The sequence below is a fragment of the Vombatus ursinus genome, unplaced genomic scaffold (genome assembly GCF_900497805.2).
Source record: "Vombatus ursinus unplaced genomic scaffold, bare-nosed wombat genome assembly UNPS02014807.1, whole genome shotgun sequence".
NCBI classification, from domain to species: Eukaryota; Metazoa; Chordata; class Mammalia; order Diprotodontia; family Vombatidae; genus Vombatus; species Vombatus ursinus.
Genome location: NW_020954585.1, coordinates 443476 through 466195, shown reverse-complemented (window position 1 = coordinate 466195; position 22720 = coordinate 443476). Strand labels below are relative to the sequence as shown.

The following is a 22720-nucleotide window of genomic DNA, read 5'->3' as shown; positions in this document are numbered from 1 at the left end:
CCACTACACATATCATCATACTTAGCAACAGAGTATAGGAGAAAGAGCGCTGACTCTGGAGTCAGAAGACCAGGTTCAAAATCCTTCCTCTGACAGCCAAGTCATTAAGGAACCTTCCTAATCTGTAAAAATGAATGGGTCAGACCAGATGGCCTCCAAGATCTCTTCCAGCTCTACATCTATGATTACAGGATCCCATAAATCAACAACGACTCTTCCTTCTCCATCTCCCTCCATAGACAATTAGCTGTCATTTCCTGTAGATTCTATCTTTACAGACTCATGAAGAATGCTATTCACCTCCAGAGAAAGAACTGATGGAGTTTAAATGCAGATCGAAGCACACCATTTTTCACTTCATTTTTTTTTGTGGGTTTTTTTTTGTGTGCTGTTTCGTCTTTCACAACATGACCAATATGGAAATTTGTTTTGCATGACTGCACATGTATAACCTATATAAAACTGTTTATCATCTGGGGGGGGGAGAGGAAGGAGAGAGAGAATTTGGAACTCAAAATTTTTAAAATGAATGTTAAAAATTGTTTTATATTCAACTGGGAAAAAATAAAATATTATTTCATATATATATAGTCTACCTTTACGGCATCTCTTACCTTAGCTGTTTACTCTTCACTCTCATCCTAGCCTAGTTCAGGGCCTCATCACCTTTCAAATGGACCATTACAACAGTTTCCAAATTTGTCTCCTGCCCCCAGTATCTCTCCGTATTTCAAATTCTTCTTTATATAGCTGTTGAAATAATTTTCTTAAGGCCTAAATTTAATCACAGTTCCCTACACACACACAAACCTTCAAAGGCTCCCTAATGCCTGTACGCTAAAATATAAACTTCTCCTAGCCAAGCATTTGAGAGTCTCTGTAACCCAGTCTTTCCCACTACAGGGCACTCTCTGGCTTCCCTGTGTATGTGCGAACCATATCCTATCCCTGCAATATTCTCCTCCTTCATCTCTGCCTTCCAGAATCTTATGTTCCCCCTTCAAGGCTCACCTTAGGTACTAAATAAAACCTTTTTGGTTAGCCCTGATCATTCAGGCTATTAGAACAGGCTATTGAATATTCATAAAGTCTGTAGTCTGGTCTCTCTTTTGCTCTTCACTCTCATTCTTTACTATACTTATCTACATTTATGTGGTAGCCCCCTTATAGACTACTTTGTTCTTTGTCTAACATGCATAATAATAAATATTTACTGAAATAAGTACAGCTATCCCTAAGTCTAAGTAAAAGCTTTGGCTTCCCTCCTGATTTGGGGGAAGGGGAGAAGGGTGAGGAGGGATATGATGCTTCATGTTTTGTTTCCTGGTACGTAGAAAGGGAGTTTTGAAATATTTTAAGAATTTCCAGGCAAACTGCGGCTTTGTGAAAGCCAAACAACAACTCTGGCCATAGTGATTTTAAAAGTTAAAGAGCCCTCCCTGGGGTTTTCTATTTGCCTTTATTTTTCTTCTCTCCTCTCTGCAACTCTGCCTGATTCTTTCTGAAGGTAACTGAGTTCATTAGGAACAAGAGAGGATAGCTGAAAGAAGGCTCTACAATTAGAGTCTACCTTCTTAACCAAAGTGTCCAGAGCAAAAACAGGTTAGAGCTGAGTGGTCAAGTAAGCCCTATCCTCCACCCTGAACAGTAAACACACTGGAGGTGGATATCAGAGGACAGAGCAACTACAGGGATGACGGTTGGCAGAATCTCTGAATACAGACTGAAGCATACTATTTTTCACCTTTTTTTTAAAAAAATTTGAGTCTTCTTGTACAAAATGAATGATATGGAAATGTTTTACATGATTATATATGTATAATCTATATTGGATAGCTTACTGTCTCAGGGAGTGAGAAAGGGAGGAAAGGACAGAGAGATAAAATTTGGAACACAAAACTTTAAAAAATGTTAAAAATTATTTTAATATGTAATTGGAGAAAAAATAAAATATTATTTAAAAAAAAAAGATGGAAATATCCAAGAATAGACACAATATGTGTACTCCAAAAAGCTTCCATAAATCATGCTGGTAAGTGGAACCCTATTTCCAATTCTTCCTCTACCATTAACTTAATATTGTTGGTAGGAAAGAGAATTCCATTGACCAAAATGAGACTTATGGGTGGAAGCTAGGGGGTAGTGGATAGAGCACTGGCCCTGGAGTCAGGAGGACCTGAGTTCAAATCTGGCCTCAGACACTTGACACTTATGAGCTATGTGACCCTAGGCAAGTCACTTAACCCCATACAATCTCTGAACGCAGTATCTATATCAAGGAGTTCTTAATCCATCTCTAAATATGTAACTTGACCATTTCCAATTTATCTCCAATTGGCAAAGACTCCAAACTCTTGAACTTTCATATCCTCTACTGTCTCATATCCTCCTCTAAGCTTTGCTGCAAATAGTCTAGAAGCAAACATTTGACTGTATTTTTTTTTTTTTTTAGGCAATTAGGGTTAAGGGACTTGCCCAGGGTCACACAGCTGTGTTAACACAGTGTTAAGTGTTTGGTCTAAGGCCGGATTTGAACTCAGGTCCTCCTTACTTCAGGGTCAGTGCTCTATCCATTGCGCCACCTAGATGCCCCCCATTTGACTGTATTGTTAAAGAAAGGAATCCTGGATGGAATCTCATTAAAGAGAATAATAACAAAAGCTAGCATTTATATAGCACTAAGTGCCAGGCACTTATGTGCTCTTATTTTCCCCATTTTGCAGATGAGGAAACTAGGGCAAACAGAGGTTAAGTGACTTGCCCAGGATCATTAGATTATTGGGTCTCTGAGGGCAGGGGCTGTCTTTCTTTTTATTAATTGTATATCCATCACTTAGCACAGTACTAGGCACATAGTAGGTGCTTAATAAATATTTATTGGATTTTACTAGAAAGTGACTTGAGGCTAAATTTGAACTCAGGTCTTCCTGACTTTAGGTCAGGCAGTCTATCCCTTGTACCACCTAATTGCAAAGAGAAGAATTTCTTTGTAATGGATATACTCATGGTCTGATTTATTTGTTCTGAAAATGGGAAAAATTTTTTGTATAGCAATTTTATCTTTAAAGTAGAAAACATCAATACACACACACACACACTCACACAGAGAATAGGTCATATCCATATGTCATCTAGTTCAATCCAAAGAAGTAGTCATCCAGCCTTTGCTTGAAGGCTAAATAAACCCAGACCTCTTCCACTAAACTCTCCTAAGAGCAAATAATTTTTGGACAGCTCAATGTTAAGAAATTTTCCTCAGCCCAATTACTCCAAGGAACTTCTCTCTGCTCACCTACCCCCACCTCACCCCATGTTCTACCCTCCAGAATTAAACAAAGTATGTCTAATCCCTCTTCCATACAAATCTTCAAATACATGAAGTCAAGCACAATTTCCCTTCCTTATCCCATTCCTCAAACGTCTTTCAAAGGCTAACCAACCCCAATGTCTTCAAATGTTTTCTAGTCCCTCACTACACTGGTAACTGCCCTTCCCCCCAAACCCACATTCATGTTAAACTTATGAGTGTCTCTTCAAAAATATGGCAGCCCCCTCAAAATCCCCACCCCCAACATTTGATGTATAGTCTGAACAGGGAAAAGTACAACAAAACATGAAAATCCTTCTCTCTAGACCAGGAGTCCTTAACCTTTTTTTTGCACAGACCTCTTTGGCAATCTGCTGACTCCTTTCCTATGGACCTCTTTCTCAGGGCAATGTTTTAAAATACATATAATAAAATACAAAAGAAACCAATTATACTGAAATAGTTATCAAAATGTTCTAAAAAACAAGTGTAGACACCATCTGTAGATCAAAATCTTATCAGCCTTCTTAGTTGCCACATCATATGGCCATCTCAAACTATGCTTGCAGTCCACCAAAACAACTCAGACATTTTCATCCCAACTGCTTCCTGATCACACCCCCCACATGTGTTCTTGTACAGTCTTTGTGAATCCCAGTGTAGGACTTCACACTGAATCTCAGGAAATTTCACCTTGTAAATTTCAGCCCATTATTCCATTCTGAGATCCTATTCTTGATTCTGTCACTCACTCTATTACCTGTCCTTCCCATTTGATAAGCACACCATTTATATTTGTTCAATCCAAGGCAACAACAAAAACTTTTGACAAGAGTAGGAAAAAATCATGGTTAGGAAATGTGCTGAAGTGCATCAGAAACCTCTGTTCATGTAGACCAATCCTTTAAACATAATTTTTTGGTATGGTCAGGTACCCAGTTCAAAAACTACCTAACTGTACTATTATGCAGATCACATCTTTCCTTCTTTTCCATGTGGTCTGTGAAAGATCTTGTCAAATTTCTTGCTAAAATCCAGATATATTGAAGTATAGACAAGAGAAGCTGTATGACATCTCTCAGTGTCTATGTCTATAGCATTCCCCTAAGCCTAGTTACCACACTCCTCAAAAAAGGAAATGAGGCATGTGGATTCAAAATTCAGATAAAAAAAAACCCACTAATTTTTGCCACACAAAACATGAAGGAATAGGCCTAGAACCAATACTCCTGTCAGAGCTTATCTATATCATCAAATGAAACCTTTGGGGGAAATGTAAAAATTTTTCAAAAGTATGGATCCTATGCATTTCCCACACATAGTCTGGCCAAAAGTTTTTGTAGGATTCTGTAACGTTTTAAACATATGAAAACACAGATCTGCATTATGAATATATATGCTTTCTCTTAAAACCATTATATGGTTGCCAGACATGGGGCCTTGTACGCAGTAAGCACCCAGAAATACATGCTTGTTGAATCGATTTGAACATTTTGGGGTGGTCAGCAAATTATATACCATCCACTTTTATTGTACTAGTATTGAATTAGAGTTAGCTACCAGAATCTCCATCTCCAAGAATCCTAAAGAAATTCTAACCCATCATTTACTATGGGCAGATATTAGTATTGCATAAAGGAGAGAGAAGAGCCTAGATAGCTAAATATTAGGGCTTCTCTAAACCAGGTGTTTTTAACCTTTTTTTTTGTGTGTCCTGGACTCCTCTGGCAGTCTGGTGAAGCTCAGGGATCTCTTCTCAGAATAATATTTTTAAATGCATAAAATGAAATACATAAAATTACAAGGGAAATCAATTATGTTGAAATGTTGTTTTAGTTGTTTTTCAGTCATGTCTGACTCCTCATGACCACTTTTGGGTTTTTCTTGGCAGAGATACTAGAGCATTTTGTCATTTCCTTTTCCAGCTCATTTTACAGATGAGGAAACTGAGGCAAACAGGGTTAAGTGACTCGCTCAGGGTCACACAGCTAGAAAGTGCCTGAGGCCTGATTTGAATTCAGGAAGATTAGTCTTCCTGACTCCAGGCCCAGCACTCTATCTAGTGCACCATCTAGCTGCCCTTATATTGAAATACAGTTATCAAAATATTTATTTAAAAAAAATTCATAGCTTCCAGGTTAGCAATACCTACTCTAAATAAAAGCAGGAGTACAAGAAGCAAGCCATCACTGTAAAGTCATTAAGTGTGGTCAGTGAACCTTGTGTGAATTCTTGACTTACTAGAGTCAACTCAAGTCCCAGCTTAGGAAAAAGACAAGTGAAAAAGAAAAGTGAAGCGGATGTACTAGGAGCATTAATGTAGAATTGGGACGAACTTCCAGAGGTCATCTAGTACAACCTTCTCCTTCCAAGAGAATGAGGAAACAAAAGAGATGTTAAGTGACTTCTCTAAGACCACTCAAATAGGAAGTGGTAAGGCTGGTTCTCTGACTCTAAATCTAAGCAGATATTCTTCTATACCATGCTGCTATCTCTGAGCAAGGATCCTTCCCATGGCAACTGTACAGGGACATAAGGAGACAGTACGCATTTCTTAAATCTAAAAACTGTTCTCAATACTTTTTGGTCAATGACACCGCACAGCCACATAACCTCCACCAGAAATCTCAGATGTGGACTCAATGGGATGGGGGAAACACAATTAGTTTTTATATAAATAGCTTAAGAAGGCCAAGGTCTCCTACTGCATCCAGGGCCATCTCCAGTTGTCCTGATCTATATCTCACCACTGGCCCCAGATGGCTCTAGAGGAGAAAGTGAGGCTGGTAACTTTGCACAGTCCTCCCTCACTTAAATCCATTTCACTTGCAAGTCATGGCATCACTTTTCTGATGTCATGGTCCTCTTTAAGAATGAAGAACCAAAAAAAAAAAAAAAAAAAGAATGAAGAACAAACAACATATAGTCAACTCAAGTAGACAAGCTTAGGCAAACTTTCTAGCCCATATGTTCATAAATAAAAAACAAATGCTAGTCCTTCCCTCTAACATTATCTCCAGTTTATCCTGTCTATATTTTATTTGTACATAATTTTTAAAATGTTGTCTTTCCATTAAACTGTGAGCATTCTTGAGAGCATTCTTCATTTTTTCCAACACTTACCACAATGCCTGGAACATAGTAGGTTAATGAATAATTGTTGATTTGACTAACCCTGGAGCTGGGGAAAACATAAGATAATTGTGTGCCTTATACTGTGTAGGAACTTGAAAGTGGGAGGAAGAGGTTGTGACCCATGAGTGGTCCTTCTGAATTTAGATTTAGGCTAGTTTCAGGGGGACAATAAAGTCTACGTCAAGATTTCTGTACTCTGTCCTCATGTCAATTCCCTATACAGCTACATGGTTGATAGAATACCAGGCCTGGAATCAGGAAGACTCATCTTCCTTCAAATCTGGCCTTAGACACGTAGTAGCTGTGTGACCCTGTGCAAGTCATTTAACCCTATTGGCCTCAGTTTCCTCATCTGTAAAAATGAGCTAGAGAAGGGAATGACAAATCACTCCAGTATCTTTCCCAAGAAAATCCCAAAGGAGATCACAATAAGTTGGACACAACTGAAAACAAATGAACAACAAGAAAGTTTCTAGGGTCCTTGGGGCTTATTTGAGGAAAAGGATGAAAAGGAGAAACAATATTCCCATTCTCATACAAGTCTTCAGCACCTGATTGTGGTCAAGTGGTTGGGGAGGTCTGGATCTTCCAAAAAGAGAAATCTGGCCTATCCCATCAGGCAGGACTTAGGACGGAGCAGAGATGCCGTCACATCGCCTTTGACAGTGCAGCACAGGACAGCCACACTCCATCTTGGTGGCTCTACTCCCTCTACACCAGGACCAAAGAAAGTCTGCCCCACAGGAGGCCTGAGTATATTCCTGAATTCATTCCCCATTCCTCACACCAAGCATGGCAATCATCACCACTGTCTGGAGTAGAAAAGGCTTCTATGGGCGCACTCAGGCCTTAAGCAAGATCTCTCTCTCTCTGTCTGTCTGCACACACCCACACCCACAACCACACCCACACACAGAGTGAGAAAACCTTATTGATCACAGTTATATAAAACTAATATACAACCAATGAAATATCAGCCTCAGAAGACTCAAAAATAGCACTTTATTTATATTTCTACTCTCATGGGCAAGATTACTTTATTCAGTACTTATGAAGGAATACAACTGCAAGCTATCTCCAAGAACAATGCTGTTTCTGGAATTATTTTGTCTTGAGGCAAAGAGAAAGGAGAGGGGAGATGGGGAAGAGCCTAAATAGGCTGACGGTATCTCTTTAACATTGCATGAAAATACTACTTTCATGAAAACAACACATCAAGGGCAGCTAGGTGGTGCAGTGGATAGAGCACGGCCCTGAAGTCAAGAAGACCTGAGTTCAAATCTGGCCTCAGACCAAACACTTTACACGTACTAGCTGTGTGACCTTGGGCAAGTCACTTAACCCCAATTGCCTCACCAAAAAACAAAACAAAAAAACAGCAACACATCACTCCACAAAAGCAGTATAAATACACCAAAGTTTTAAATCTGATGCTTTGAAGTTAGGGCTATTTAGTTCAGATGGGCAGGAGGTAGGTAGGTAGACAGATAGATAGAAAGATACATAGTTAGCTAGATAAACAGAGAGAGATATGTGCACACAGAGAGATCCTCAAAATTAGGCTAATTAGGCTAAGGTGTGTGTGTAGCTGGTTCCTTTCATTCTTCTTCAAAATACTATTTAAACATCAGTACCAAGGCTAGATCCCAATGTTTTGCATTCCAACATATCAAAACACTAATCAGCTCTATTCCTGCTCTGGGTATGGCAGTTTTCCAGATAAAAACAACTTTAATTAACTAGCAAGTTCCTAGATTGTGCCTGGACAATCAGCCAACCACAAAAGCTATGAACCACAAAGTGAGACTGAGATTCCATGTAAAAGAATCTGACACGGTTACTCAACAGTTCACTTGGCAGAAAGTTTGGAAAGAGCTGCATAGACAGTAATGGAAATATTAATAGAGGCTGAAGGAGATACAAAAGCTCACTTCTACCAGGAAAAAGAGATAATGACAAAAGAAAGAAAAAGTAAATCTCTTTGGGCTGAGGCAGGGAAAGAATCAAACCACAAGGAAAACACCATCAGAACAAGCAGCTTTTTATCTCTTCTGTATCTATAGAAAGAAAATAGGATTAATCAATCCAGTGGCATTTCTTAAGTGCAAAAACTTCAAGCCATACATACTGCCTATATCTCATATCAGAGAATGTTAGATCTAGAAGAGACTTCACAAGCAATCTAATTGAATGCCTAAATTTTATAGATGAAAATAGAGGTCTAAAAAAGAGGAAGTAATTTGCCCCCAAATCACATAGCTCAAGAAGTAGCAGAGCTGGGACCAGCCCCCAGGTCTCAGGACTCCTTTCCCAAAGTTCCTTCTACAACCTCATGCTGCCTTCCTTCATAGAAGTCATTTCCAAAGAGTATGCTGAGGCAAACTAATGTGCCAGGAGTTTTGCCAGGTGTGCTATGAAATTTTGGACATTATGCCATTGCAAATAAAAGAAAATTTATCAATAATTGTGTTTCACATGGATTTTGCTAGTTTAGACTACATCGTACAGTAACTATAGCATTCATACTAAAAAATTCACCTATTACACATATGCACTAACACAAGAACACATCAGGCTCCGTAGCTGCAAAGGACTCTAAATAAAAAGAGTTGCTCTTAATGAAAGGAAACTGGGTATATGTGAGTCTCCAAATTCTGCTGCAGAGTTGCCAACCTAAATTATTCATGACAAAGAATTCTGTGCCAAGAGGGGGGGAAAAAGAGAAGTCTGAGAACCTTTGCTTTACAGAATATCCACGCCTGTGCCAAATGCCCAAATTTTAACCATTAAAATAACTTATCAGTCACCTTCTACATTCTATAGTACCACTACCATCTTTAGGAATCCACAGAAAAATGGAAATCAAAATCAAGCAAACAAATCTTCAGGTGTCTGTCTGTGTTTAGGAGGATTTTTCTAAAGGGTTAGAAAGGTCATTATCAATATATTTGAAAGAGATCTTCCCAAAGCTTATGTGTACTCATGTGGGCAACTTTGAGCTTAAAGTGATTTTTTTTTTTGGAAGAAGCTACCAAAAGGTTGCTTATTATTTTTTCTTGGCTCTATTCTTTCTCATCATCATTCAATTTAATAAGCGTTTACTCTGAACCTGCTATTTGCCCAAGTACCATGGGGGATACAAAAGAAGTAGAAGAAATAGCTCTTGCCCTTGAGGAACTTACAATCTAGTTAAGAAGCTGATGCAGACATGAAACAAAAAGAGTATAATTCTATGACAGTATATTAAAGTAGATACAACATAGTGTGGTATATCTCAAGCATATGTAAGGGCCTAGGACTGGCAATGTAATATAGAAGAAAATGGCAGGAATCTATTAAGAGACCTTGTTTCTAGTCCCAGCTCTGCCACTAAAGAGATGTGTTCTTCCTGGGAAAGTCACTTTATCATCTCTGGCCCACAATGTCCACATCTTTAAAACAAAGGCTCTAGTTTAAATTATTTTTAAATCCCTTCCAACTCTAAAAAACCTCTATTAATTCTATGAGTCAATTATCCTTAGTAATAAAGAAGTAGTTAGATTTGGCAAGAAAGTCTTCACGAAAGCAGTGAATTTGTGTAAAGGACTATGAATTATAAGAAGTGTACTATCAAACTGAGGACTAAGGTCTTTTTGGGTGGAGGGCAAAAGTATGATAAAGGTACATAAATAGTAATGAAAATGGTATTTGCAGTCAACGGGAAGGTGACTAAAGCAAGGGCAATGTAGTAGAAAATAAGGAAGAACTGGTAAAGTAGGGCACCAATTGTTGGAATACCCTCAGCCTAGGCTAAAGGATTCCAATTTGAGGAAACTAGGGAGCTGTTTTTTGTTCTTACAGAAGGGAATCAATATCCTTATGCTCTAAAAAAGAAAACTATGGAGAATATAAGGAAAAAGACAGATATGATTAAATATTTCTACCGCACCACAGCTTGGAAAACACAGATTATGCACTTCATCTACCAAACAGATAACTCAAAATAAAAACAGACTCATGCTGCCTTAGGGTTTGTCCACTCCTATATGGGGAGTGAGGGGTGAAAGGGCACTCTTTCAATAGGACGGATGTTCTAGTAATAGCATACCATGCAACCAATCAAAATCCAGATAAGCAGTATAATTTCAGTGCTCCAAAATTAAATAGTAACATCACTAAGAGACCATTTAACTCAAATAGTCAAAGGCTATTAAGTGAGCACAGGATTCCAATGATGAGCTTGTCTGATCAATTAAGCACCAGACTTTTCCAGGGCAACAATGTTCCAAGCTCAAATGGATAAGTTTGACTCTCAGCAGCCCAGAATTTACCACCAGGTGTCAAGTATGTAGGCCAGTATTAAGCTAAACTCTTCCTCTTTAAATCAACCCCTTTGAGTCCCTATGGAAACAGGGAAATCTCAAAGGCTTATGTGTCACTGTTGACCCATCTTTTCCTCACCCCACTCCCTAAAAAATAAATAGTAAATGACAGGTGAGGAGAGTTTACATAACAGTAGATTCTCTGGAATAATAATAATAACAATAGCTAACCTTTACAGAGAGTTTACTATTTGGGAAGCACTATGCTAAGGGCTTTACAATTACCATCTCATTTGAGATAATAAGCATAAGGAAAGAAAAGTCACAGAAGAGTTTAAGCCAGCCTAGGAGGAAGCAGCACTGAAAGCTATAAACACCATTCCTTTCTCCTCCCATAGTCTCCGGCCTGTCTGACCAGTCCTCCTCAGTCACCTTTACTGGATCCCACCATAGAAAATATCACTCATATTTCACTCCCTAAGGAGTTCTGCCTTAACCTTCCCAGGCTTATCCTCCATTACTCCTCTTCACGCACTGTGTCACCCACTGCTGTCACCCTCCCGCATGCCGCCCCTGGCCTGTGTCCATGCCCTCACGGTGTCTGTCCTCCTCCTCACCTCTCCCTCTTAGCAGGCCTTACTGCCTCCAAGGCTCAGTGCAACCACACCTTTCATGCAGCCATTCGTGATTCCCAACTCGACCCTACTAGCAAATTATCCTGTTTATCTTGTTCATATCTTGTTTATTTTTCATAGGATCAAAGCATCACAGGATCACAGATTTAGAGGTGGAAGGGGCCTCAGCAGTCCCTTATCCCACCCCCTCATTTTACCTATGAGGAAATGGAGACCTGGGGAAGTTAAATGACTTGCTCAAAGTCACCCAGATATTAATGTCAGAGATGGAAGTCCAGGTCTGCTAACGTCACAGCCAGTGTACTTTCCACTGTACCATGATGACTACTGTTGTCTCTCCAACAAAATGTAAGCTCCTGGAGGGCAGAGGCTGTCTCATTTTGTCATTGTATCCCCTAGCACCTAGCATATTGGAAGTACTTAATAAATGCTAGGAGGTGCAGTGGATAGAGTGCTAGAGCTAGAATCAGGAAGATCTGAGTTCAAATCTGGCCTCAGGCACTTACTAGCTCTGATAGTGGGCAAGTCATTTAATTCCTGTTTGCCTCAGTTTCCTCTTCTACCTCCCTGAGTTTTGGTAAGAATCAAATGAGATAATAATTATAAGACACTTAGCAGAGAGCCTGGCCCATAATAAGCACTATATAAATGTTGTTGCTTAGTCATCTTCGGTCATGTCCAACTTTTTGTAACTTTCTTTGTGGGACTGGAGTGGTTTGTCATTTGTCATTTCCTTCTCTAGTTCATTTTACAGATGAGGAAACCGAAGCAAACAGAGTGAAATGACTTGCCCAGGGTCACATAGCTAATAAGTGTCTGAGGCCATATTTGAACTCAGGAAGATGAGTCTTCCTAACTCCAGGCCCAGGACTCTATCTATTGTACCACCTAGATGCTGATTGATATAACTTCTGCTTTGCTTCCAGTTTTCTGCAGCACCTATTAGAATATTATAGTATCTATAGTAATGCAGTGCTGTGGCTGGTTTGCCACACTGCTGAATTCGAGTCAAATTGTCTTTATGGAAAAGAAAAAAGGCACACACAATGGAATGGATGACTGAAGATCACTTCTGTTTTGTTTTGGAGCACAATCAAGGACACATGCTTAAACGAAACATTCAGACACAAACAGCTCCTTCTCATTGAGCTCTGCCTAAAATCAGAAGCCCTAACCCTGGTTGTGTAAAAGTAGGGAACGGCTGGAGGTAGCTCCAGAATCAGAGGTTGCCAAACATATCTGGCCTACCAACCCCTTTTCAAAAAAAAAAAAAAATTACTCAGTATCCCCCTGGAAATCTACTTTCTTAACCTTTTAACTTTTTTTAAAAATTTGTGTCATTTCAAACTACTACCACACCCCCCCCCCAATTCTTTCAGCGCCCCTCAAGGGGCAGTATTGCCCACTTTGGGAACCTATGCTCCAGATAATCCACACAGCATAAAACTGAAATGTGACAATATGTTTCCTAAATCAAGGGATTTTGACAGCCTCTGGTTATTAAAAACAAAACAAAACATTTATTCTCAAGCATCCAATGAGAAGCAGTCCAATTAGTCCCAATCAATCCAGATTTAACATCTCATGCCCTTTAATACATTCTGTTTAAAATAATTTTATTTTCTACCTATGGTAAATGTTCAAAAGATTCTCTTTCCAATTTGCCTTATAGAAAAATTCTGATAATTTCCTCTTAGGACAGTCTGTGCTCTTAATTTTCAAGTCATGCTGGGTTCACACATAGTGATTATTCACTATTTTACTCACTGGAAGAAAGCTGATACTGAAATGCTATAAGCCCTATAACCATGGCCCTTCAAAAAAAAAAAAAAAAGCTAGAGACATACCTGAGAAACTTCTGTTTCCAAAGGGTCTGAGGATATCTGGAAAAGAGAGGGAAGGGGAATTATTCATTATTAATTCAATTTTTAAAATGTTAATGTATTACTATATTAATATAAGATTAGTGAATGGGCACAGGGAGTGGGGGTGCATTTCTCCATAAAAATTAAACTGAATTTGAACATGACTAATGCCAATAAACTGAAGAAGTCTGGTGGGAACAAACCAAGATTAGGGAATAAATCTGGGATGTCATTGCTGTAAGGAGCTCCTCTTCTGGTAAGGAATTGCATTTACCAAAGTAGATCAGATCAGTACAGAGTTTTAGATAGTTGCTTTTAGACAGAGTTTAGACAGTTTCACTGACTTGCCCAGGGTCACATAGCCAGTATAAGTCAGAGGCAACACATGACCCCAAGTCTTCCTGGCTCCAGGGGAAGATCAGAGTTCTCTACTACATCTTGCTTCAGCTATAAATCTAGGTCAATATCCAACTTTCGACCTTTCTTCCCCGCCCCCCCTCATAACTTGCTATTCTAGTTCACTGAAAAAGCTAATATCCTAGCTTATTTCTCACCTTTGTTAACATTAAGTTTTCGAAAAAGAAACCACAGGCAACTTCACTGTTCACATTAGACTGGCTTGTGACAAGCCTCTCCAGGAGAGGTGTGGCTTTTTCTCTGGGAGGTGACACCAATCTTTTATCAGGTAACTTAAAGTTACCTATAACTATGGCAGGATAACTTCACCAATGTTTTGGATGTGACACTAAAGACTGGTCCATTGGTGAAAACTTATTGATGCTGAATGTCATATATGGTTTTATAGGATCTAAAGCTAGAAGGGACCTTATGGATCATTTTACCTTGACCCTGCAATTTATAGAGGAGGAATCCAAGGCCCAGGGTAATTAAAATCACTTGCCCAACATCAGCACTGGGAGAAAGAAGCAAAGCTAGGATCTGTAGTTGGGTTTTCTGACTCCAAATCCAGGCCTCTTTTCATTACCACATCCTCCTTCAACCTCTGCGTTTGATTTTGAAAAAACAATTTAACAGATTTACCATGTGCAAGGGATTGTGTTAGATGCCAAGGGGACTACAAAAGGTCTGAAGACAAGTGAGGCAGCCTGCTTCAGTGCAGAAAGCACTGGATTTGGAGTCAGAGGACCTGGCTTCCAAATCTCTTACAGCAAGGACTATCTTTTGTCATTTTCCACAAGTCACTTCTTTGGGCCTCAATTTCCACATCTTTATACTGAGGAGGTTGGGTGAGATCTGAGCCTTCTTTCAGCTACAGTCATAATATCAAAGATTTAGGGATGAAACAGATCTTGAAGATCATCTCATCCAAACCCTTATTCATTCAGCAGAAGAGGTAGAGAGAGATTACATGGCTTATTCACAGTCACATAAAGATAAAGTGGCAAAGCTGAGATTTGAACCCAAATCCACTGAATCTCTTTCCAGTTCACTACATAAGTACCAAACAGGAGTTCCAAAAAGCTCTTGAACAATTATGGTATTATTGGTATAAGTGTACAGCCTCTCAAAAAAGACTACTTTGAAAGGGACAAGATTTATTGAAATAGACAAGCTGTAGTATGTATGGACCCCTGTCCCCCAAAAAAACCCATCACATTATTTTATAGCAAATACATGTTTCAAATAAAATATGCATTCTTCATAGCAAATCAATTCTGTAATCTACAATGACTCTACTTCTTAGGGATATTTATTTATCACAGAAAGTATATGCTAACTACCATTTTTCAGTTATACCCACCAAGCCTTCAGGTATTCTATTAAAGTTATACCTCTGAATTTATGGCCTTCAATTTCCTTTGAATAAATAGCAATTATATCTTGCAACACAGCCTACTGTTTAGTTAAAAGGAAAAAAAGAGAAGCCATTCGGTATGGAAACAGAATTATTAGAGTGATACATGATGGGACCATTATAGCTAACAGTCTGTCAACACTGTCGGTGAAACCTCTAACTTTGGGAATTTACAACTTAGCAGTAAAAATGTACTCCAGGCTGAAAAGGAATAAATCAGACTGCAATCCAATGGAAATTATTTTTAAAAATATGATGGCTGCTATGGCCACACTGTGAAATTTTCTATCATTTCCATAGCAGAATTTTTTAAAAATTTAAAATGCATGAGAGTTCCAAAATATGAAACAAAAATACTCAAATTCAGAACTCAAATAGATCAGAGACTAAGAATCAACTCTTATAATTATTCTTTGCTTTTTCTATGGTTTTGTCTTTGGAATTTGGGTAAAGTGCCTAATAATATAGCATATAAACTATATTTAGAATAAATTATAGACTTAAGGAAGTAAAAAAATTCCTTGTTGGAAAAAGGAATGGGGAAGTTACTGAAAAAAACTCATTTTGGTTTATGACTCAAATCTTGGAGAATATCAAATATGGTGTCCTCACCAGGGATAGTCTGAGAGGGTGGACAGGAAGGGAAGCCACCACTTGCCGTTCTTGGTTTTGAATCTGAATATTACATACATTAATGTGTACCATCTCTTCTCCTGATGACTTTTTACTGATCCTCTAAGGTGCTGAGCTACTTGCAAACATGAAAGTGTTTGTGTATATGGAAGGTCATGTTTGTGTATATGGAAGAGCATGTTTGTACCCGATAGATTAATTGGTATTTTTATGGGTGAGTGTACACACACACACACACACACACGAAGAAAGGGACGCATGGGACAAGGCAAGCAGAAAGAAGATCCCCTGATCAAAAATATCTCATTCCATTCTTTGGAGGTGGATTTGTACCAACTAACTACTCTCCTGAGACATATGATGAAGGTGTGGTATATTGACTGTTCACACATTAGTATAAATTATTTCAATTGGATCAATGCTGAGCGAATACTCAATTACTGAGATTAATCTCAGTAAATGGGAATTCTAATGGAAGGGAAGGCCTTTGGGTGAATGAATATCTATTTGAGAACATGAGGCACATGGGGAAAGAAAGACTAGGGGAGGTGTAGGAGCACAGGTACCTGGAGGACAAAGACATGGAGAGAAACCAGAAGGTCAGAAGAACATATTTTGTCCATTTTGCAATTTTATACTTTTTCAAGTGGGTATTAGGAATTCTACTTTTACTAGGAACCTCTAGAACAAGGGTGGGAAACCTGTGGCCTCAAGGCCACATGTGGCCTTCTAGGTCCTTGGGTGTAGTCTTTTAACTCAGTCCAAGTTTTACAGAACAAATCTTTTTATTAAGGGATTCATTCTGTGAAGTTTGGATCTAGTCAAAGGGCTGTACTTAAGGACCTAGAGAGCCACATATGGCCTCAAGGCCACAGGTTCCCCATCCCTGCTCTAGAACCTTTCCCCAAAGAATGCCCCAGGTTTCCTGAAACTTGCTGTCCACAAAAGAAAGTGATTGAAAACAAGCCTTCTTCTGGCACTGAGGTAAAAACCCCCAACACCTTCTTTTAAAATGATGACCGTCCCGTTATGACCAACCATCCACTCTTGGTGCTTCAATCAATCAGAGGTCATTTCTGGATCTGTTTCTTTTACAGATTGTGACTTCATTTCCCTAAAGCCCTTCCTGAGAAGATGATCTCACACAACATGACGTGGATAAAATATCCAAGTAAAGACTTCATTGAAATTGAAGATATCATAAGGTCACAGAACATCATATCAAGATTTATGCACATCTACATTGCACTGTTTGTCCCAACAAGTCTGGTGGCCGGCACATTCAACCTGACCACCTTTATAAAGAGGCACACTAGGCTGGAAAAACTGGACCTGTACCTCTTGGACTTGACTATGACAAACCTTCTGGTGACCCTGTTTTCATTCACTGCCATAACTAGACCAGATTACATACCAACCACCAACCTGGGCTGCGGGGTACTTTCTTTTTTCTTCAACATTTGTTACTTCAATGCTCAATACATTCAGATTGCCATGCTCTATACGTTCCTGTTCCAGGATTACTTGCCCTGTCTGAGGGTGGTGACACTGATCAAAAAGCCCCTGGGAAACTTAAGCCTTGTCTTTGCTTGTGCTTTCAGCAGCTCCCTGGGAGGGGTGATGCTTCTAGGCATAGCTGGCTCGTTACTTAAAAGTACCCTGTGTCAAGTGGACCCGCTGACAGCCTGGCCTGAATATGAGATTGTCAAATTCAGCTTGGGTTTTGGGGTAACATTGATTATAGAAGTGGTTTTCTTTACCCTAATCATTGGGAAGCTGGTACGGAGAGCTACTCATCCACAGAAAGACAACAGGCCCATTTACCTGGTCATGCTGACCATCACCCTGATCATGTTTGCCTGTCGTCTCTTTTACAATATTATGCTACTCAACAGGTCCAGGCTCAAACTTCAGAGGGATAATGGTTCTCCCAGAGATGAGCTCATCATGAATATTGCAGAGCTAGTCCTGTTTGGTGAGAGCTGGGCAAGTAACCTGGCCATTCTTTTTCTTTATAAGCCATGTAAGCTTTCCCTGAAGAAAAGCCTACAAAATCTAACCAAACAGTGCCGGAGGGAAGAAGAGACCCACAGCAGCATGCCCCTGGAGAGAAGAATCTAAAATGCGCAAGGCAGGGTGGAGAGAGGCAACACTGGCAAGCCTTTAGCGGCTCAGCCTTTTAAGAGGAGCACAGCCCATCTGCTGCAACTCCCAATTTGCACTGCAAGATCAAGTAGGCAGGATTTGACGTCTTGGCAAGAGACTGCGGGGATTTTGTTACTATTAGAGTCTAGATCATCCCCAACTATTCCTAAATGCCAAAAAGCACCTCCGTTTAAATAAGAAATCAGAATGGAAGGCAGCCAGCCTTCTTAAGCTCCCTCACAAGTTAAAACTGGTGCCAAGCTACCTGAATACATTCACAATGGATTCAATAAATACAAGCCAGAATATATTTGGATATTTAAGCAATATTTCACTTTCCCAGTTCATTTTAAAATATGCTATTCATTGAAAGACAATATGGAACAACAGAGAGATAAGGCACATATGACTGCTGCAGCAGAAATTCATTCTCAAGAGTAGCTGAATTAACCAGAGAAACCTGGCTCAGGTCTTACTAAGAATAAAATAAGGGTTTTTTTTTTTTAAATACTATAACAAACTGAGGTTAAAAAGTTATCACTCACATATTTAAAAATAGTTTCTATGGTGCTAATTCAGTGATAACGATGGGACAATGTTCTGTTTGCTCTAATACGCCATAGTGGAAAAACAGTCAGTTAGGACTGAGAATACCAAGGTTCTGGTCCCACGACTCTGAGACTGTGATTTTGTTGAAGATGCTTTTCAATTTATTTCATATAACAAATGCCCCACCTATTTACCCATTTTACAGGATTACTGTATAGATCACACGAGAGCACAGAAATACAAGTGCTTTGGAAAGGATAAAGCAGATATACAAATGCCAGGGATATTTATTATGAATCGTCCAAGATTAGCCTGGTCTTGGGAAGGTAAACTAAAGAAATTAATTACACTGAGTATGGCCTGAACTTTACTGGATTCCTTTACTATTACTAGTTGTAAATCCAAGAATAATTCTTGATGCCAATGGTTTTATGTGAGAAATATGCAGCAAAAATATTTCTCTTAAGTTAAAGAATGTGTGCTCACATGCCAAGAGAGTTTTGTGAGGCAGGAATACAAAATATATATTAAAAAAAATTCTCTGCTTCATTTATTCCCAAATATTCATAATGTGCCTACTAGGTGGTAGACACTGTGCTAGATTTTGTAAAGGACACAAAAGTGAATCAAACATGGTCCCTGGTCTCATGAAATTTCGATTCTATGAGGGAGAACGATGTGTCAATGCAAATTGCCATGAAATAAACAACGAAAAATCTCTTCATTCCAGTAGATCAGATAAAGAGTGATGGAAGAGAAGGCATTTAAGTTGCACTTTGATGAAAGTGTGAGAATTTCACCATGCAGAGAAGGCAACAAAAGGCATTAAAAGGGGAAGAATTTTTTTTCTTTCTTTTTTATTCAATTTTATTTTCAATTCCACATTCCGTCTCCTCTTCTTCCCCCTACCTTCACCTACTGAGAAGGCAAGAAAAATTTAAAAACCATTACAAATGTGTGTAGACATGCAAAACAAATTTCTATATTAGCCATGAGGCAGGAGGAAATGGCATGAATAAAAACACTGAGATGGGAAAAAATGAGACATTTGTCAAACAATGAACCATTCAGTTTGTGGAAAATTTAGGGGTCATGCTGATTTATTGAAGGAGTTCATAATCTGGGGTTAGTGAACTTTTATTTTAAGTATTTTAATAACTTATTCCAATGTCATTTGTTTCCTTTGTAATCCTACTTTTTTAATTTATGCATTTAAAAATACTATTCTGAGAAGAGGTTCTAAGCTTTATCAGACTGCCAAAGCAGGCTAGGACACAAAAAAATGGTTAAGACCTCTTGACATTGAGAGAGACAGGGCTGGAAATGTAAATTGGATACAAATAATCAAGTTAAGCAGTGTGGAAATACTATAGATTTTATGGGAAATGATGATCTAATGATGCTATAGGAAGATTAAGCTTATGGTAATGTGGTAGGTAACAGAAGATGGTAGACATTAGAGGTTATGAGGGAGAGGAATGCAAAAATAACCATTAGAAGGCTATTCAAATAATCTGGGCATGAGGCAACACAGACTGGAATTAGGGTGGGGATAGGAATGGAAAGGCAGTGATATATGTATATTCCTACCAAGAAACCACAGGCCACATAGACTGATTGGAAGTTGAGAAGTAAGGCAAAGGGAAGAGTCAAAGATCTCTGAGGTTCTGAGCTTGATACCATTAACAACAACTGAAAAGTCAGGAGAAAGAGCTGGTTAGGCAAAGAAATAAGAGTTCAGTTACAAATGTGTTGAGTCTGAGGTCTCAGAGGCAGAGCAGGTAGGCTGAAACATGAGACTAGAGCCAAGGACAAGTGAAGGAGGGAATCTGTGGACTGGAATATAATGCACATGTGGATCAAATTGAAGTGGATAAAATCTTCCAAGGATGTATCAAGAAACAGAGGACTAAGGACAGAAGCTTTCAGAATTCCTCCATTTAGGGGATGGGAAGAAGGAAAGAAACATTGATTTCAATGTCTAATTATTACAAAATGGGGTTACAGAATCATTTTAAGAGCAAAATATTCAAGGGGATGTAAGATTATGTCATCAGGACCAGACCTGATCCAAGCTAAAAGTCATTGTAGGGATGTACACATCCAAAGAAAAACTGTTTGGACTCCAGGGAGGCAAGGAGTCCTAGCACAATCTCAGAAATCCTGAGGACACTTTAAACACATACTAGGAGAAGAAAGTAGGAGGGCTTACTCTAAGGTCCCGAACCAGATGTATAGTAAGAAGGAAGGAGAAGCAGAAATGACCTAGAACCTCAGGTGAATGTGTACAGTACAAAGGCACCTCCCATCACTACACAGATGAATTATGGAAACCAACGATCTCTATATTCTGCTTATCCTTAGAGCTTTCTGAAATTTAACAAATAAGAGAAAGCTGTGAATTACTGACTACTTTTAAAAAATATTAGAGGGAGCAGAATGTAGTGTGTTTGAAGAGTTGGTCTCAGAGCCAGCACAATCTGGTTTGAAGTCCTGGCTTCTACACATAGAGGCTATGTATCTCAAGTCACTTAACATCTCAGTGTTCTAACATACCTATCAGATTGGCCAACATTGGACAAAACAGGAAAATGATAAATGTTGGAGAAGATGTGGGAAAATTGGAACACTAATGCATTGTTGGTGGAGTTGTGAAGTGATCCAACCATTTTGGAGAGCAATTTGGAACTATGCCCAAAGGGCTATAAAAATGTGCATACCCTTTGACTCCCCAGTAGCACTTCTAGGGCTGTATCCCAAAGAGATAATAAAAATGGGAAAAGGACCCACATGTACAAAAATATTTATAGTAGTTCTTTCTGTGGTGGCCAAGAATTAGAAATTGAGGGGATGCCCATCAATTGGGAAATGGCTAAACAACTTGTGGTATATGAATGGAATGGAATATTATTGTGCTATAAGAAATGATGAGCAGGCAGACTTCAGAAAAACCTGGAAAGACTTGCATGGACTGATGCTGAGTGAAGTGAGCAGAACCAGGAGAACATTGTACACAGTAACAGCCACGTTGTGCAATGACTAACTTTGACAGACTTAGTCCTTCTCAGCAATGCAAGGATCTAAGACATCTCCAAAAGTCTCATGATGGAAAATGCTATCCACACCCACAAAGAACTAAGGAGTTTGAATGCAGATCAAAGCATACTATTTGCTATTTGCTTTTTTCTTCTGTTTTGTTTTGTTTCCTCTTTCTTGTGTTTTTTTCCTATTGGTTCTAATTGTTCCTTACAACATGACTAATGTGAAAATATGTTTAATAGGAATGTATATGTAGAGCCTATATCAGATTGTGCACCATCTTGGGGAGGGGGAGAAAAATTTAAAACTCAAAAGCATATGTAAGTGATTGTTGAAAACTAAAAATAGATTAATAAAAAAAATGAAAAAAAAATCTCAGTGTTGTAAACCAGGGTTATCAAATTCAAATAAGGATCCCTCCAGCCCACATATTGACTTAGAAAACCACACATTAACATTATCTATGTGGTACTGTATTTTTATTTATTTTATTAAACATTTCTCAATTACATTTTTTGGGGGGGCTTTTTGGTGAGGCAATAGGGGTTAAGTGACTTGCCCAGGGTCACACAACTAGTAAGTGTCAAGTATCTGAGGCCAGATTTGAACTTGGGTCCTCCCGACTTTAAAGTCAGTGTTCTAGCTACTGCGTCACCTAGCAGCCCTTCTCAATTACATTTTAATCTGGTTCTGGCCCCACGAGGGAGTTTTGCCACCTGTGAATTTGACATCTCTGTTCTAAGCAACTCTCTAAGTACCAATATTTCTTTTTTTTTTATTAATTTATTTTGATTTATCAATAATCACTTCCATATGCCTTTGAGTTTAAAATTTTTCTCCCCCTTCCTCTCCACCCCCCTCCCCAAGACGGCACACAATCTGATATAGGCTATACATTTACATTCATATTAAACATATTTTCACATTAGTGATGTCGTAAGTAAAAATTAAAACCAATAGGAGGAACCATCAGAAAGAGGAAATGAAACTCAACAGAAGAAAGGAAAAAAAATAGCAACTCAACTTCCATAGTTCTTTCTTTGGATATGGATAGCATTTTCCATCACAAGGCCTCTGGAGATATCTCAGATCCTTGTATTGCCAGGAAGGGCTAAGTTTATCAATATTAGTCATCACACAACGTCGCCGTTATTGTGTACAATGTTCTCTTGGTTCTACTCACTTCACTCAGCATCAGACCATATAAATCTTTCCAGATTTTTCTGAAGTCAGCCTGTTCATCATTTCTTATAGCACAATAGTATTCCACCACATTCATATACCACAACTTGCTC

General features: G+C 38.8%; 2 protein-coding genes across 6 annotated transcripts in view; one reads left to right on the top strand and one right to left on the bottom strand.

Annotated features, from left to right (window-relative positions):
• LOC114052093 overlaps positions 1 to 18164 on the top strand; it is a 21975-nt gene extending 3811 nt beyond the window's left edge. The window contains exons 1-2 of one of the 2 annotated variants that reach the window (XM_027874532.1): positions 11580 to 11726; positions 16790 to 18164. In XM_027874532.1, coding sequence (XP_027730333.1) covers positions 16827 to 17813 — 987 coding nt within the window. In that variant the 5' untranslated portion in view covers positions 11580 to 11726; positions 16790 to 16826 and the 3' untranslated portion in view covers positions 17814 to 18164. Of the gene's footprint in view, positions 1 to 11579; positions 11727 to 16789 lie in introns of those variants that run through there. The other variant, XM_027874531.1, reaches the window with a different exon arrangement.
• LOC114052094 (uncharacterized protein C7orf50 homolog) overlaps positions 1 to 22720 on the bottom strand; it is a 338906-nt gene that overhangs the window by 223374 nt on the left and 92812 nt on the right. For all 4 annotated transcript variants that reach the window (XM_027874533.1, XM_027874537.1, XM_027874534.1 and 1 more), the window contains one exon: positions 13226 to 13261. In XM_027874533.1, coding sequence (XP_027730334.1) covers positions 13226 to 13261 — 36 coding nt within the window. The remainder of the gene's footprint in view (positions 1 to 13225; positions 13262 to 22720) is intronic.